Genomic DNA, 18296 nt, shown 5'->3' with positions numbered 1-18296 from the left:
CAGACCACTTCAGTTCATGTCAGCAAGATTTGCCCGTGGCTCACAGCCATTAAAGATGATGATAGAGGCTGCATTGTGGATTGCATTGCTTGTCCTGTTCTCACACTTTAGCATACTGTGATGCTGGATTTTAGAATTGGTTGGTGCCTATTAAGAAGAATCACAGAATCTAAAGTAGAATGGAGCCAAAAGAGCATCTATTTCTCTTTCTACCTTAAATCACAGTACCATACAAACTTCATGATAATCCTCACAAAACTTCCACTGTCCTTATGCCATCATTTGAACTTTGTGGTATGGTGGTGGCGTAACTAGAATTCTTGTACGTCTACCAGAAATCAGTGCCTAGAATCAGTCTTATGAGGTATTTGACTGTAATTTCACCAAGATGGTATTTAGAAGCCCCTAATCAGTGGTGCTGTAGCAGTACAAACAAGAAAGAAGAGCAGACTACTGGTGTGTGCTGTAACAAGTACAGATGATTTCATCTGATTCACTGCACATGCTTTGTGCAAGAACCAAGTGACACCAATAGAATAAAAATATGCTGCTTCCACAAATTAAGGCCTTCAATTCTCCTAGACTATTTTGAGGTGAAGAGGTGTTGGTTTCTTTATGAGGAGGCAGAGAGGCTTCCCTCAATCTGGTGTCTGCATCCCACTCAATCACCAGGTTTTTGTTTCTTATTTATTTTTTCAGATGACACGATTGGTGCTGCCCAGCATGCTGGAAAGGTGAGTCACACAAATACTATCCAGACAGTCATCATTATTTATAGGGGAGAATCCTTTCTTTGAAAAATTCATTACTATGACTAATCAGCCTGGCCTCCATGTTTCAGTGGCAAAGTAATGCCGTGTGAGTCATGGTTCTGGGTGCATGAATCATCAGACGTGGAAGCCTATCTCCACTTGATTCCCTTTTTTATTTTCCCTTTCCCCTTCACTGTTGTGGTGATTTCTTTTAAAATAGAATTTTAAAAAACCCTTCTGACTCATCGGTGTGAACTCAACAACCTGCAGTTCTGTGGGGGTGGCTGTGGTTACTGGGATGTTCCCGGGAATAACCTTCTTAAAGCCATTTCTGAGAGGCACGAGAAGCAAAATGGGTATAGAGAATAAGCTCTAGTTGTATTGCAGGTGGCAGATTGAGGGAAGTGTGCAAACAAAAGCAGGAAGCTCCTGGAATAACATGGTGCTGTAATATATACAACCTTTTGGTGCTTGTCTCCTGTAATGCTTCCTGCCTGTAAGGCTAGCACACCAAGTCCTATAGAGTTTGTGTTGGCGTTTCCCAGTCGCTTGACTGCTGCACAACGCAGATAGTCCTTCTGAAAGTGTAATACTCCCCACTTCCTCCATTCCTCCCACATGAATTAGAAAGAAAGACTGGATGCACCTGCCATTGGTATCTTCCTCATTTTGCTTCAGACTGGTATAAGTGAAGTGTCATTTTCAGCACTGTGTCTTGTTCAACATTACAAATGGTCTTCCATCCTTTCAGGATTCTTCTATCGCAGAGGGGAATGTGTGGTATTCCAGATGTTGCTGAGCTATTGATCACGTCATCTCTGATGACTGGTCATGCTGGCTGAGTGATGGGAGATGGGAGGCCAGCAGCATCTCAAGAGCCATAGGTTTCCCACCCCTCTTCTGCAGGGATCAATTCCCTCTTGCTCAGTTGAGACACATACTAAGGTAGCTGGAAAACTAGTCTCGCTGCAGGTGATCTATTCCAATCTCTTCATTCTTGGTAGAGTTCCCGCTTGCCTCCATAAGAATTCTGCCCACCCACTTTTACTGACCTGCGGTGACTCAGTCTAGAGATCAAATAATTGCTAATGTATATTTCACAAGCTTCTGAATTTCTTGACTTCAACCGTAACAATGTTGATGCAGACAGTTCAATTCCCTTTTATAGATTTCCTCTTATATGTGTTCCTCACATATCTCAGACTTGCTCGGAACTTCTCTGAGACCGTAGTAGTCTTTAGCATCCAGTTTAATACTGCCATACCACTTGCTCTAGTTCTGAGCATAATACAGTGGAGATCATCTGTTCACTCCCTGTGGATGATGGTACACTATCCTTCTCCGGAGTTTAGGATGATCAGGAAGAGTTGGAAGTAGTCAACTCTGGGGTTGTGATGATTGTAAAGACTCTTACCTCTGCCACCATTGCATTTGCTCATTGTTGTCCAGAGGAACTCTTCTGGATGGTGAAAGGTCATGTTATTAACTATAGTTTTGTATCCAGTCTTTCATACTTTTTAGCTACAGGTTCAAATATGCAGTAGCATCTCCACTCCAGAGTTTTCTGAATAAAACCAATTATTTGGATCTGTTCTAGGCTGGTTTTAGGCCTTGTTTTGGCACAAACAGCTGTGGTGGATAACATATCTGGGAGATGGGCAAGGGAAGAAGAATAAGAGTTTGGATTTGATATCCCGCTTTATCATTACCTGAAGTGCCAGCCTGCTGTTTCTTTTGGATCTGTCAGTAGTTTTCAGAGCTATCAACTGTTATATGCTTCTGGGCCATCTTGCTGGGATGAGTATATGTGATACCATTCTTCCAGCAGTTCCATTACCATACAGATGTTTGTACTCAGAAAGTGGTGATTGGAGAATGCTGTCTTACCCTGTGGCCTTTGACCTATGGTGTACCACAAAGTTCCATTTTCCCCCTCGTGCTTTTGAGTATTTACATCAAATCTGCTCCTTCCTCCTGGGCCATGTTCAGAAAGTGGTGGGGGGGGGATTAGTGTTCAGACCCTGGGCTCTCACTTGTGGGGTGCCTCAGGGTTCTGTCCTCTCTCCCATGCTTTTCAACATCTACATGCAGCCGCTGGGAGAGATCTTCAGGGGGTTTGGGCTGGGTGTTCATCAGTATGCAGATGATACCCAGCTCTACCTCTCTTTCAAATCGGAACCAGTGAAGGCGGTAAAGGTCCTGTGTGAGTGTCTGGAGGCGGTTGGAGGATGGATGGCGGCTAACAGATTGAGGTTGAATCCTGACAAGACAGAAGTACTGTTTTTGGGGGACAGGAGGCGGGCAGGTGTGGAAGACTCCCTGGTCCTGAATGGGGTAACTGTGGCCCGAAGGACCAGGTGCGCAGCCTGGGAGTCATTCTGTCCATGGAGGCACAGGTCAATTCTGTGTCCAGGGCAGCTGTTTATCAGCTCCACCTGGTACGCAGGCTGAGACCCTACCTGCCCACAGACTGTCTCGCCAGAGTGGTGTATGCTCTGGTTATCTCTCGCTTGGACTACTGCAATTCGCTCTATGTGGGGCTACCTTTGAAGGTGACCCAGAAACTACAATTAATCCAGAATGTGGCAGCTAGACTGGTGACTGGGAGTGGCCGCCGAGACCATATAACACCGGTCTTGAAAGACCTACACTGGTTCCCAGTATGTTTCCGAGCACAATTCAAAGTGTTGGTGCTGACCTTTAAAGCCCTAAACGGCCTCGGTCCAGTATACCTGAAGGAGCATCTCCACCTCCATCGTTCTGCCAGGACACTGAGGTCCAACACCGAGGGCCTTCTGGTGGTTCCCTCGCTGCAAGAAGCCAAGTTACAGGGAACCAGGCAGAGGGCCTTCTCAGTAGTGGCACCCTCCCTGTGGAACACCCTCCCACCAGATGTCAAAGAGAAAAATAACTACTAAACTTTTAGAAGACGTCTGAAGGCAGCCCTGTTTAGGGAAGCTTTTAATGTTTAATAGGTTATTGTATTTTAGTCTTTTGTTGGAAGCCGCCCAGAGTGGCTGGGGGGACCCAGCCAGATGGGCGGGGTATAAATAATAAATTATTATTATTATTAAATCTTTGGATGAAATCATCTGGCGTTTTTGAGCTGAGATGTCACCAGGATACAGATGACACACAGCTTTTCCTCTTGATTCCATTGTCTGATCTCAGGGAAGAAGTGGGGGTGATGAACCAGTGTCTAGAGTCAGTGCAGGGTGAATAAAGGTTAACAAGCTGAAACTTAATTTCACAAAGCAGAGTTATTATTGGTTATGGGTACTGGAGACCTAGATAAGATAGTTCAATCTGTCCTGGTTGGGGTTACACTGTTCTTTAAGTAGTAGGTATGTAACTTGGGTGGGGGTATTCCTTGATCCATCACTTTCCATGGATGCTAACTTGTGTTTTGTCATCTTCAACTGATAATCCATCTGTGACCAAACCTGGAGAAGATGGGCTTGGCATAAGTAATTCATGCAAAGAATCCACCACCATGTTTGGTGTATAATATTTGTATACTATCTTAGGATGACGCTGATGATGACAGTAATGATAATAATAAATGTGCACTTTGACTTTATAAAACATATTTTATAGCCACAAGAATTGAGAACAAAAAGCATTAAACATCAAATGCATTGCAACCATAAATTGGTGGTTTAGTACTGCAACGATCATGATTTCACATATACAAATAGAAACTAATCCCCTGCCTCAGCCCACTCTGTGCGGTATAATAAAACCACAGTAGTATGAAATTGATGCCTTCTATAAAATAGACAAAAATTGATTATTAAAAATAATTAATAGTTGCAAGGCAGTTCACAGAACTAAAGCAACATAAAGCAATTAAATACATAGCTACTCCGTTTCCTATCTAAAAATAGCAGCACACCACACTTCACCAGAAAGTGCACTGAAATAAAAATGTCTTCATAGTCTGCTTAAAGGTCAATGCAGACCATTCTGACCACTCGTGAGCAGCATCTTGTGCAAGTAGATGGTTGTTAGAACAGACTGACACTCCCTGAGAAGCAAATGCTATGCAGTCTTTCTCGAGGTGCTAGAAATTGTTCCAACCCTCTTAAGAAAAAGATCCACATTCTGTGGTAAGGTTACTTACATTCTGCATAAAGCCAAATTCATCACCTGTTATGTATATTCTATCCATAACCATACTGCACAAAGATAAGTGGTACACTGTTCAGCACAACAGCACAATCTTTGCCTAGAGCAGTGGTGCACAATTCAAATCACTGCAAACATTAAATTGTTGCCCCCCCCCCCCCCGGCCGCCTCTAGAAGTTAATTGTATTACAGAGGCAGCTTGCTTTTTACCACTTTACATAGAGCTGGGGCAGACGAGGGTTGCCATAACAACAATGGGAGAGCTAAATATAGCATGTTTTTCTACAATTTTGCTTAAGGTAGAATGCTGATGAGGTATTAGGGTGTGTTCAGTCAGTCACTTTGTGCATTCATGTTAGACAAATCTGATTAGAGAGAGCTAGAGAATGTGTAGTAAAATTTTATATATAAAGAGATCCATTGCCTCAGTTCCAGCTTGCCAAGCTATTGTCCGGTCTCTCTCACACCTTCTACCCCCCATCCCGCCATGATCTTGGTATCTGAGCAAAGTCTCCATAATTGCTGTTGGTTTTATAATTCTTATCCTCTAACCTATCTTGGGGTTAATTTGTAGCCTTGACTTTCACAAAGGAAAAATGCTTGGATGGAACCATTGTTGAACGGGAAACGTTTTGTTTTGTCATTGAATCTGTTCCGGCTAGTGCCCCACTTTATCATGCGTTGTACCTACAAAGAGATAACCTTAGTGCCCTGGACTTCAGGGAAATCTTGTAGCCACTAGGACTGTAGCATTAAAATATTTGGATTGCTCCATTTTAAAAACATTTTTAATCAACTGCAAATTGGGTAAGAGACTTTTAAATTTGTTGTACTTCTTATTTAGTACTGGTAAAAACTGCAGACGGAAACCGCCATGTCAAAAAATGCATTCACTTTTTGTGTGTGAGAGAATGAAGAATGCCCGTTCTGAATTATGCCTGTTGCAAAACATGCATGCTTAGTATAAAGGAAAAGGCATGTACTTGGTTTTTAGAGCATTTACTTTCTTACAGTTTTCTTGAATGCATGCTTACTTGGATTCTTATTCTATTATCCAGCTCATTGAATTAATGCAATTAAGATTTCTAGGAGCAGCTATTTTTGAAATTGACCCACCAACACTGTGTAGATAGTGTTGCGTACTTATTGCAATATCTTTCCATTATCCATTTTCTTCAGTATTCCACAAAGTCATGTTCCCAATGCACAGGAAGTATTAACTTCCTTCTCTGTGCTAATTATCACTCCCCTCCCATATAACATTAACATATTAATTGTAGCTATCTTGTGATTGCTTGAATGCATGAAATAACTGTCCTCAATCACATGATGGTGACTTTAAAAGTTAGAATGGAGGATTTGAGAGAACCCAGTGAATTCCCCTGCTGTGAGTTGCATGGAAGTAATTCTTTCCCTCCTCAGGCAACTGGCTAGCTACAATTTTGCTTTAAAACATCTTACCCAAATTACCATATTTCATTTACAATAGAAGAGGTCCTAAAGTTTGGCTTTTGGCTTATTCGCAACTGAAACAAAAACTCCAAAATTGTTTGCAAAGAACATTCTCTAAATGAGTAGTTTGATCTAGTAAAATATAATTGAGCTTGATGGGTTTTTTTAACCTGTAACAGGAAAAGCATACTACGTTGTGTAAAGCTGGAATTGCATTTTGTTTGAAATGATACCTGCAAAAGGCAAATCCAATTGTTAGGGGTGGACCATGGGCAGCATTTTGAGATGAGTGTAGAGTGAGTAAGATAGTCTAGGGATCAGACCTGATGAAAGAGGTAGGGCCAAAGGTCAAACAGGGTCAGGGTACAAGCTAGGAGTTGGAACCAAAGAAACACGAAAGAGCCCAAAATTGGGCAAGAAATTTAATAATTTGCTGTACTATTTTGTTCAGGTACTGGTAAAAACTTCAGCATTCTGCCCAGCATCTAGTCCAGCATTCTATTTTTACATTGGCCAACCAGATTCCTGTGGGAAGCACACAAGCAGGACATGAGCACAGTAGCAATCTTCCACTCATGATCTGGTGCAGAATGCCACGGCGAGACTGCTTACAGGGTTCTCACCATGGGATCACATTCATCCAGTGCTTTACCAGCTGCACTGGCTCCTGGTGAAGTACAGGCTCAGGTTTAAGGTGCTTGTTTTGACCTTTAAAGCCCTATGTTACCTAGGACCCTTGTACCTACGGGACCGCCTCTCCTGTTACGCCCCGCGGAGGACCTTAAGGTCCATAAATAATGACACTTTGGAAGTCCCGAGGCCCAAGGAGGTTAGATTGGCCTCAACCAGGGCCAGGGCCTTTTCAGCTCTAGCCCTGGCCTGGTGGAATGCCCTACTGCAGGAGATTTGACATTTTTCCACAGGGCCTGCAGGACGGAGCTGTTCCACCTGGCCTTTGGGCTGGACTCAGTCTAACCCCACTCTCATTTTTTAAAAAAAATAAATAAATTATGGTACGCCTTATATGGGATTTTGTACATAAATTTTGCCTCTACTCTTTTTGCTGGCCCATGTGGGACCAGCGTGGCTAGTTGGCCCTGGTGAATATTTGACGTTTTCTCCTCTTGTGGCTTTGATCTATGGGCTACCACTAAAACGAGGCTCCATTTTAAGCTGCATTTTAAACTATATTCTAACTTATATTTTAATTAACTATTTGTTTGGGGGTTGTTGTTTTTTATGTTTTTACTGTTTTTGTATTCGGTGTTAGCTGCCCTGAGCCCGGTCTTGGCCGGGGAGAGGGGGTATAAATAAAATTATTATTATTATTAAATAAGAAGCAGGACTGAAGAATAAGTTGGACAAAAAACAAAACAAAAAAAACACCCCCAAGACAGAATTCACGAACATGCTAGAGTTCAGGAAGACCTTTATGCTTCTTCCTACCCAGAAGGAATCAGTGGGTGGGTGGAATCAGGCAAGAAAGTTCTTTGCTTAGAAGGCCAATTCAGTGACATAGGGCAAGGCAGCTGCATACAGATCCAGCACCTCCCGACAGCCATGTTGGTGATAAAATGGATCTTTACATTAGAAGGTTAAAGTTTTGTACTTCTTGGAATAGCAGTAGATGCAGCATTTTCAGTGTTTACAAGTAACCACGTTCATTAGTCATGCATAGACTTCCCCTGCTTCTTAGCTTGTGGGAAACTGCCATGCTGTAGAAATAAATTAACAAATTGTCTAGGAGCACCTTAGAGACCAACTAAGTTTGTTCTGGGTATAAGCTTTCATGTGCATGCACACTTCTTCAGATACACTGAAACAGAAGTCACCAGACCCTTATATGCCATGCTGTAGAAAGGATCATCAGGATTTCAGCTGCAAAGTAGCAAATACTTGAAGAAACATTCCTTTGTTTTTTTAAAACAATCATTGACAACAACATTTGTCTCCTGTAAAACCTGTACAGTGTGCGGAATCAGAATTATTTGTCCCTATTAACTCATGCTGCTTTTCTTTTAATTGGCATCTGAAGAGGTCTCTCTGAATGCACACATAGGTGTGTTGACTTTCATTTTATAGCAGAAGCATGACCCAAGATTGTGGGTTGGCACCAGAGGATTGTGAGGTTGGGCATTTCTCTTGGAAGAAAAGTAAGCACCAAAGCAGGAGCCAGAGAGAAGCTAAGCTCTTAAGAGACATTAAATTATCATTTCAGAACAACACGTTGTTATCACATATCCATATGCACAGGTATATGCACCCACAGAGCACATGCTGAGACCTAAACTGTCACTTAGGGAACTGGCCATGGAAAAAATATTTGTAAACCAGACTTTGGTTTCTGTAATAACCTGTTTCAGTTCTTCTGTTTCTAATGGTTCATTTGATATGTTATGTTTACCTCTTCAGGTCCAAGGGAGTTATATTAAACATTTCCTCTTTTACTGCGATTAACCCAACTCCATTGCTGACTGTGTATTCTGCAACCAAGGTAAATTTATTTATCCCTTTATTGCATTTATGTACTGTGCATCCTACCAAGTTATCTGGATGGTATACAGTAGAATATAATTCACAATAAAATCCTTTAAAATTAAAATTGTAAACTAAGTCACAAAGAAGAAAGCCCAGCAAAAAGTGAGCATAGGTGTTTTTATATATATATAGTTAAGAGATGACATGATGTTGTCTCTGTTCATGCTTTCCCCCCAGATGTTGTGAACTGCACCTCCTATCAGGAATAAAAAAATTAACCAAGTGCTTTCTGGTGGGCAGTCACTGTAATTTGTAAGCATATTTAGCAAATGAACTTGTTCATATTTCAAGCAACATTTAGAGCATGGGATAGCACACATCAAAGTTGACGTCTCTAGAATTGCACAGGGGGAGGGGGGTATTCCAGAGACCAATGTCACGATGGAAAAGTTGTCAACGAGATGGCAGTCCACCAGCCATGATGGCACAACCAGCTGGACTGCCTCCAATGATGGTCAAGATTGATGAGGTCTGTCTAGGGGAAGGGAGTCTGCCAGGTATCCCAGTCCCAAGTTGTTCAGGGCTTTATATGTTAAAAACATAGCACTGAGCATGGTTTGATAGCAAATATAGACAGCTATTCTTTTTACTCTTTTAGTGCATGTGTGCTATGTATTTATTTCATTTATGAGTCACTTCCCATGAGGCATCCCAAAGCACTTTATAAAAGGTGTATTATGTGTATAGCTAGGTACCCTACTAAGCACCCTAACTGCTGCATTCTGCTCTAGTTGCAGCTTCCAAGCTAAGCCCAAGGGTAGCCCCACATAAAGCTCATTACAGTAATCTAATTATGAGGTTACAAGTAATTATGAGATTATTTGTCCTTCTGAGTTTGCCAGATGCAAAACTCCCATATCAGACCTTAGTTAGCTCCTTCTCATGAGATTTAAGCCAGTCTTGTTCACTATTGAGGTTGGTTGGATATAATACTAAACCACCATTTAACATTATGAATATAAACCACTGTGAGGTTTGGGCTCATGTAGCTCTCTCCCTCCTCCAGCGCATCTGTGAGGAGCTGAGGAGCTTTTGTTTCCAGTTTAGATTAACCACAGCTTGCTGTGTTATGCAACACAAGTTGTGGCTATTCTTGACTAAGTTTGGTTGAAACAAATTAATTTTAAAACAGTTTAATAAAGTGAGTTTTTTCAACTAACCTTAGTTAATATTAATTTCAGCTGAGGAATCTTGACAGCATGCTAACCTATAGTTAATCTGAAATGGAAGTGGGAAACTTCTGATTGCCTTGTGGCTTCTCTGAAGGAAGACAGAGTTGAGGGGAGAATGTGAGGCTGTGACTCTTCCTCGTCATGTTAAACCATCGTTTGGCATTATGTTACAAGCCACACCGTAATCTCTAAAGGCTGAGATTCTTAGAAAATTTAATGTTGCATTTCTAGGGAACTGTGGTATGTATGTTGCATATATATATGGCACTCACCGTTGCCATTTCTAATTCATCTGTTTAAGGTAGATGAGAATATAGTTTGAACACAAAGTGATGGTTATGAACATGTTTTAGTTGGTGAAGATGATATACTTTTTAAAAACTGAGCTAAGCATGTGATTCTAGAAACTCTGGAGAAAGGAGAGCATCTAGATGAGCATTCTCATCCTGATCCAGCATGGTTTGGTTGCAGTCCCCTTGTATAACTTCCGTCCCATACACACAGCTTTTGGCTTGGAATATCACCTTCTGCCAAAGGCTATATTTGTAGAATTAGGCAGGGTTTATCTTTCATGAGGAAAATATATAAATTATGCTATAAGTTCATCTGCATATAGTACATTCCTAACATACTTTTCCATTGCATTTATTTAGGCTTTTGTTGATTACTTCTCTGAAGGTCTCAGTGCAGAGTACAAAAATAAAGGTGTCATTCTGCAGGTGAGGTGAACTGTTTTGTTGTTAATACCTCTACTGTCGTTTAACTGGTTGTTACCAGTTAAGATGCTGACCTCATTCCAAAGTGTGGCAACATCCGAGGCTTTGCTTGGAGTCCCAGTGCTGACCTAGGCTTGGTGGTATCCACTAGAAGCAGTGCCTTTTCATCAGTTGTGCCCACTTCGTGGACTGAACTCCCTCCGGAGGTGGCTCTATTTAATTATTTATTTTTAGTGTCCGCCTGAACATGACTGTTCCAAAATTTCTTTAAGGTGGAACAGTTTCTTATATTGAGTTGCTTTTACTGCTGCTGCTGCTCTTCATAACCAATTTTTGTGTGCTAATTGATACTTACAAGGTTTAATGTGTAACTTTATGTTTTATTTATTTAGTCCATTTTTAAACTGCTCTTCATCAATTAAGAACCTAGGGCAGTTTAAAATATATCTATTTAAAACAATAACATTCAGTGGGTGACATTCCTTACTTAGGAGTAGACTCATTGAAATAAATGGATTTAACTAAATTGATTGTGGTTGGAAGATCCTTTGCTGTTTTTCTGTAACTTTACTTTGGGGAAATGGAACACCTATGTAAGCTATCTTAGAAGATGAATGAATAAAATATTTAATTGAGAAAAGGCAATGTGGAAAGGTATTACAGTACTAAATGTGTATTTAAAGAACGACAGAGATGAATAGACCAGCTCTTAGACCAAAAACTGTATAATGCTATGACTGCTACATTTAGTTTAGTTGCCAGTAGTCCATCCTTTGGCGCCACCCAGTGCTGTAGCTGAGCAACACAACTTTAGATACTAGGCAAGTTTGCACGTAATATTAAACCATGGTTTAGCACCACATACATGAGCGAAAACAATCCCAAGCAAAGACTCATGCTCGCATGTTGAGCTCTTTTTCTCAGCTTTTCCATGCAGCTGGGAAAAGGACTTTGGCCATGTTTCCTTTCAGTCATCCCATCCAATCAAGATTGTGGTTTAGCACATAGGTAGGACACAAAGGAATATGGTCCCCCATCCCTGGCTTCTCTGCCCAGCCCTAAGGACTCTCCCAAGGCCACACCCTCCACTGTTTCCCCCCCTTCATTAAGTATGTTTACCTGGCTGGAATCTCTCCCTGAACTCTAATAATTCACCTATATTGCCTGGATGCAGGATAGAGAGGCATGTATTAGGTGGGTGTAGAAACTACAAAGGTAAAAAATTGTATTCATTGCTGTATCCACTTTTGCCTCCTGCCCACCAGTGGCAGGTAGTTCCTGAAGAGTTGCCCAGAAAGGAACACAGCCCTTGGTCTGAAAAAGGTTACCCACCCCTGGTTTATCACAAACTCTGGTTAATTAAACAAACCCATTTCACAACCTGTTGTTAAAGGTTGATCAGAGTTAGCATGAACTACGACCCCAAGTTTGGACAGCACAACAAGCCAAAGCCATTGTCCTGGCTCTGCAGCTGATGGATTGGGGACGGGGCTTAACATGCAAGCCTAATGCTTCACTTGGGATTGTTCCAACTCAAGCTCACAGTATTAAGCCATGGTTTGGTGTTGGGTGAAAGTGGGACTTTTCAAGACTTACAGTTAATTAACTTATATCTTGCATTTTGGTCTTATAAACTGTGTTAAAGGTTCACTTAAAATCTAGAATAGATTGGTTTGTGTATGCAGGATGCTACCCAGAGGTATGGTACAATGAGAGCTACACAGTGAGATGTGGCTTGATACGAGCTACCCATCTTCTCTTTCCATTGCAGACAGTAGTCTTATTGGCACCTATAATCAGTATCAAAATGATGCATATTACTACTATTTAAATAAATACTTTGGAAATCAACAGTGACTATAGCTTTTAACTACCCAAATGGTCTTATTTCCACAAGGGGATATTTACATCAGGCCTGCCACATCCTTAAGAACCAGCATACCTGAGTTAGGCAAAGTTTGCTACTGCCTTGTGCCACCCCTTCCCCAGTCCTTTCTCCTGATTTGGAATCACTGGATTGGTGACAACAGCAGGGCAGGGAAAGGAGAGAGCAGGTGGGAGCACATATGTGGAAAAGAAGCACCATATCCCTGTCAGCAGTTACCTGATGCAAGGTCTTCTGATGGCCATTTTAGTAGAGATAATGGCTATTGGGGTGGAATAGAACATCAAAAGTGAACTAGTTGCGTTTGGAGAAGAATTTGCACACCATAAATTACTGATGTTTTAATGATTTTCTATAAATTGCTTTGTGAAGTCTACCTAAAATGCAAAAATATTTAATAATAAATGGTTGAATGTGAAAACATAGTTGCATATGATATAGTGAAAGCTGTTTGCATGTTGAATCACTTCATATTCATCATGATACTTGTTTCTTGGCATAATAATTATCCATGAAGGCATATTTTAAGAACCAGAAAAACATTCTGCTATTCCTTTCCTTTTCAGAGCGTTCGGCCATATTTTGTAGCTACAAAAATGAGCAAAATCCGTAAACCATCAGCCTTTAAACCTACTCCTGAAGCCTATGTAAAAAATGCCCTCAACACCGTTGGTCTTGAGACACAAACTTCTGGATGCGCAACTCATTCATTGGTGGTATGTATTAGTCAGTTTATTGCTCTTAGTACATTTCCTATTTGTGGAAAGAAAATGGGGATGGAGAACCTTTTTGACTCCCATTGCAGGTCAACTTTGACAGATGGGCGGGACAACCTACCTGTCATTCACATGATGTCATGATGACACCAGATAGCTCACAAGTGAGTTGTCCTGCCCACCAGCTGGCTGCCGGGCACTTGGGAACCACTATGCAAAGCCCTGCACAGCTGATACAGAAGGCTTTAGCTGAAATATTTTTTGCAGGCTTTGGTGCTTTGGCTCCTTGAACCAAATGCTTTCCCTTGCCAATGCATTACAAGGATTGCACTTTTAAGGCTCCCAGTTGTGCCATGTCTTTATTTGCCCCACACCTGACATCATATATGACAATAAATTTGAATCCCCCAGCAGGCTAAGTTTGGTCAGTGGACTGGAGGCTCCCCTCCTGTTTTAGAATATCTGGTGCTGTTTGTGGGCTTCCTATAGGCATCTGGTTGCCACTGTAAGAACAGGTTGCTTCCATCATTCCTGGCAATTGTCTATTTTTGCTGGGGCTGATGGCAGTTGTCATTCTTCAACATCTGAAGGACCAAAGATTTTCCACCCCTGAGAGTCCTTTGACCTGATCCAGCAGGGCTCTTGTATCTTGTTAATATCTGAGTGTCACTGTTACAATTTGGTTTCCCTTATAGTCACATTAAATTCTGGTCTTCAATGCCTTCTATCACTGTGCCATTGAGAGCGTGCTCACTTATGGCTTATGTGTGTGGTACGGAAGCTGTACTACCCAGGACAGGATGGGGTTGTGCAGGGTTGTTAAGGCAGCAGAGAGCATTGTTGGCTGCCCACTCTCCACCTTAGAGCAGATTTATGCCACAAGGTGCCATAGGAAGGCACTGGACATAGTAAAAGATCCATCGCATCCTGGTCACTGTCTCTTCGAGCTCTTGCCGTCGGGACGGAGATACAGGACGATGAAGACAAGAACGAGCCGTCTTAAGAACAGCTTCTTCTCCAGAGCGATCTCGACCCTGAATGGGAAGCCCGGACTTTGAAAGTCATCTAATCTCCCTTGCTGTATTATACTGTATTGATTAATTAGTGTTTTTATAGAGCAGTCAAATAATTTCGTTGTCCCCGAAGGGGGCAATGACAATAAAGATATTATTATTATTATTATTATTATTATTATTATTATTATTATTTGATAATGAACCTTTTTCTTCCTCCATTTCCTAGGCCTGGTTTAGCAGGTTTGTGCCCAAGTGGTATTTCATAAAGCTGGCCCTTGACACGAACCTAAAACTGAGAGCTTATTCTTTGAAGAAATTAAAGGAGAATTGAGTTGCATCATCATGACCAATTTGTTGGTAGTTCTGTGGAGCGAAATACTGGTCATATCTTAAAGTTCTTTCGAATGGGATTTTCTTTTGGGACCACAGTCCAGCGTGAACAAAGAGAAAACTGAGGAGCATGGAAAAGGCAACCAGCAACTTGTTGATTTTGTTTGTTGTTCTTCTGCATCATTGTTTTAGAATGTGCTTTTTCGATGTGACTTGGAACAGTAACGGGTACTTGTAGTTATTAGCTTTACTAAAATGCACTTAACACCAACAGATGTTTGGTTTGGGAAATGATGTCAATGCGATAAATTTGACAGAATTTGATGTGGAACATTGTTGGTGTTGATACAGAACAACACTAATATTGGTATTGAACTGGTCAATGCAGTATTTCTTTCATTAAATATTTGTTGTCATTTATTTTTACTTTGCAAGAAGTCACACAATGGTCTTTATTATGAATGAAATTGGACAAGTTCCCCCTCCATCACACATGGGCCACAAGATCCTTGCCTTGTCAGCATAGACTTCTTTAGGCATTTCACTCCCTTCTACACGATCTCCCCACCTAAGACACTGTAAATGTGAAATTGTTGCAGTCTACATGATCAGATTGAAGTGAAAGGGCTTAATGTGATAGCTGTATAGATTTTATCCATTGGCAATACTTTTGTTTACTGATGCTAGTCCTTTTACTAAAATAGTATATTAAGAGAGGTGGGCTTTATCAAACTGTTGGAAGACAAATGCTACAGATTGCAGTAACAAATCTTGCCAGTTACTGATAGTGATTTAGCTCAGTTGGTAGAGCAATGAGACTCTTAATCCCAGGGTTTTGGGTTCAACCCACACCTTGAATGAAAGATTCCTGCACTGCAGGGAGTTGGACTACATGATCCTTGTGGTCTCTTCCAATTCTATGGGGAAAAAAACCTTAAATTACTCGTACCCTGGATTGAAAGATGTGCTTGTACAACAGGGCTTTCTTGCACCACCCCTCCCAAAGCTACCTCTGAGGATTGAGGAAACCCTTTAGAATAGTATAGAGTGTCACAGAAGGCTACAATAGGAAGGGAAAATTGGGGGAAAGGGGAATCTTGTGGAAACCGACATGCCCTCCTCTTGCACCAGAACTCTTGGATCCAAGGCTATGTTGTTGCTTAACACACAGTGTTTGAAATTAGATACTGATAGAAATATTATTTGATGTGTATATATTGGCCCTATGCTACAGACCCCATGAACTGAGAATGTACAGCGTAGAAACTACATTTTAAAAAATTGGCTGCCTTTACATGCAAATTAAGATTTCAGTGCTAACGTCCTAGACTTTCTCTGCTCAAGCATTACCAGTTGTATGTGTTTTACTCAAGTAAAATTAAAATGCTGTGTCTTTAGATCAGAGAAGAGGAACCTTTCTGATAGTGAGAACCACAAAATCTTTTGGGGGCTGTACATTGGGAAGACGCAATGTGGGGGCCTGAAGTTAGCAGTGGCATTGACCAGAGATAGCAATAGGCCACTCATTTTATTTCTGCTACCCCCCCTTTATTCTCTTCCCCAAGCACAATTAAGTTTTGAAATAAAGTTCCCATTTCTGCAAATGGGACCCTCCCCCATCCCTTCTTAACTGCTGGGTGGGATTGAGGAGGGGAGACTGGGGGACCAGATCCAAAGGTGCAGCAGTCTGGCAATTTCCCGCATTTAGATGCTTTCATGGCGTACAGAGGACAGTTTTATCACCATAGCACATGAGCTCTGTATAGAGAGCAAAGAATCCTAAGGGTGCTGAACTAACGGTGGTTAGTGGTAGCTGAAGAACCCTACCTATAAGGTGAATCAGAAAAGCAAAAATTGCCCACTACCGTTGCCCTTAAATGATGGATCGTGATCAGTTGCCTATGTTCTGAAGAATCACGTGTGTGTTTGAGCACATTTATTGATGGTAGAAAATCTGCATTCTGTTTCATCTACTACCAATGGAGAAGCAATTTAAGGCTCTGGTTTGAAAGTAAATGTGTGTTAAATGATACTGTACATAGAAAATAAATGAAAACCGATGCAATGGTGCTGATAAGGATTGAGAAACAAGTTTTGTCCCAGAATGTGCTTGAATTTTCTAAATAGTTATTTGAAAGAAGATGGATTTTGGCTATATAAAGCTTCTCTTACAACCATTAGTAAGGCAGTTGCAATGCATGAGGTGAAGCACTGCTGCTGTGCTATCCCAGCCGCAAGACTGCTCAAAGAGATGGGGTAGGGCAGGGGAAGCAATGGGTTGGTGGCGGCAGCAGGCATAGATGCAGACACACGTGCACCCACTAACACAAGGAAAAGTTGTGCTTTTCTAAACAAAAAGCAACAACCATAGAGAAGACAGGGTTAAAGAAAAAGTGCTCAAACATGCAAACATACAAATAGATATTTTATGGAATATTAAATATCCATTTGTTTGTATCTCATTTTTGAGCATTTTATCCTTTTGTGCACCTACTACCAACCTTGCTCAGCCTGGTCCAGCAAGCAGCAGTGCCATTGGAGCCAAGAGGGTGGTGGAGTGGTGGTGCCCCACCTTGTGTGCTGCAGCCATTGGAAAATTAAGAGCATATTTGAGATTGCTGGCTTGCCTATGTAGCTTGACTGCTTTTTTTCCTAACCTGTTCTGTAAAACTTTCGATTTAAAATAAAACAATATTTCTCATCATGTTTAATGGGGATTCGTTTATTTAGCCAATCTTGCCTGTTGTTGTTTAGTCGTGTCCAACTCTTCGTGACCCCATAGACCAGAGCACGCCAGGCACTCCTATCTTCCACTCCTATTACAGTGCAAAACACATTCGGAACTCTTGTTTCTTCCCAGCGTAAATCAGTGGAGCAGGCAATTTCAGCAATAGGCAGGCCCTCGCTCCGCTGAAGGTAATTACAGTAAACGGAGACTGGAAGGCCGCCTGCCAGGAATGCTGTAGCCATATCCTGCATTAAGTGGGGGCAGAGGGGGGTGGGTTGGACTAAATAACTTCCAGGGTCTCTTTCAATACTGATTCTAGGGGGGGTGGGGAGAGAAATACACAATCAAATGTCACAATATGTCCTATTCCACCACCTCCAGGATCAGAGGCAGTATGGGACCCCAATGCCAACCAGAGCCGTAGCTAGGTGATCTTGTGCCCCTGGCAGAACTGTCCAGATTCCGCCCCCTAGGTAAAGGGTAAAGGGACCCCTGACCATTAGGTCCAGTCGCAGATGACTCTAGGGTTGTGGCGCTCATCTCGCTATACTGGCCAAGGGAGCCGGCATTTGTCCACAGACAGCTTCCAGGTCATGTGGCCAGCATGACTAAGCCACTTCTGGCGAACCAGAGCAGCACATGGAAACGCCGTTTACCTTTCCGCCGGAGTGGTACCTATCTATCTACTTGCACTTCAATGTGCTTTCAAACTGCTAGGTTGGCAGGAGCAGGGACCAAGCAACGGGAGCTCACCCCATCGCAGGGATTCGAACCGCCAACCTGATCGGCAAGTCCTAGGCTCTGTGGTTTAACCCACAGCGCCACCCGCGTCCCTCCATTTCTCCCCCTAGCCACGGACAAAT

The 18296-nt window shown here is 41.9% G+C and overlaps 1 protein-coding gene and 1 long non-coding RNA gene across 2 annotated transcripts in view; one reads left to right on the top strand and one right to left on the bottom strand.

The window, feature by feature from the left end:
* Window positions 1-17409, top strand: part of HSD17B12 (hydroxysteroid 17-beta dehydrogenase 12) — a 58371-nt gene extending 40962 nt beyond the window's left edge. The window contains exons 7-11 of the mRNA XM_081002131.1: window positions 700-734; window positions 8745-8826; window positions 10696-10761; window positions 13210-13359; window positions 14602-17409. Of these exons, the coding sequence (XP_080858257.1) occupies window positions 700-734; window positions 8745-8826; window positions 10696-10761; window positions 13210-13359; window positions 14602-14706 (438 nt within the window). The 3' untranslated portion in view covers window positions 14707-17409. The remainder of the gene's footprint in view (window positions 1-699; window positions 735-8744; window positions 8827-10695; window positions 10762-13209; window positions 13360-14601) is intronic.
* LOC308475377 overlaps window positions 15742-18296 on the bottom strand; it is a 131554-nt gene continuing 128999 nt past the window's right edge. The window contains exon 2 of the long non-coding RNA XR_013985127.1: window positions 15742-18213. This is a non-coding gene — a long non-coding RNA (uncharacterized lncRNA). The remainder of the gene's footprint in view (window positions 18214-18296) is intronic.

This window comes from Podarcis pityusensis (assembly GCF_964106645.2).
Source record: "Podarcis pityusensis genome assembly, chromosome: 1".
NCBI classification, from domain to species: domain Eukaryota; kingdom Metazoa; phylum Chordata; class Lepidosauria; order Squamata; family Lacertidae; genus Podarcis; species Podarcis pityusensis.
This window is presented reverse-complemented; position numbering and strand designations above follow the sequence as displayed.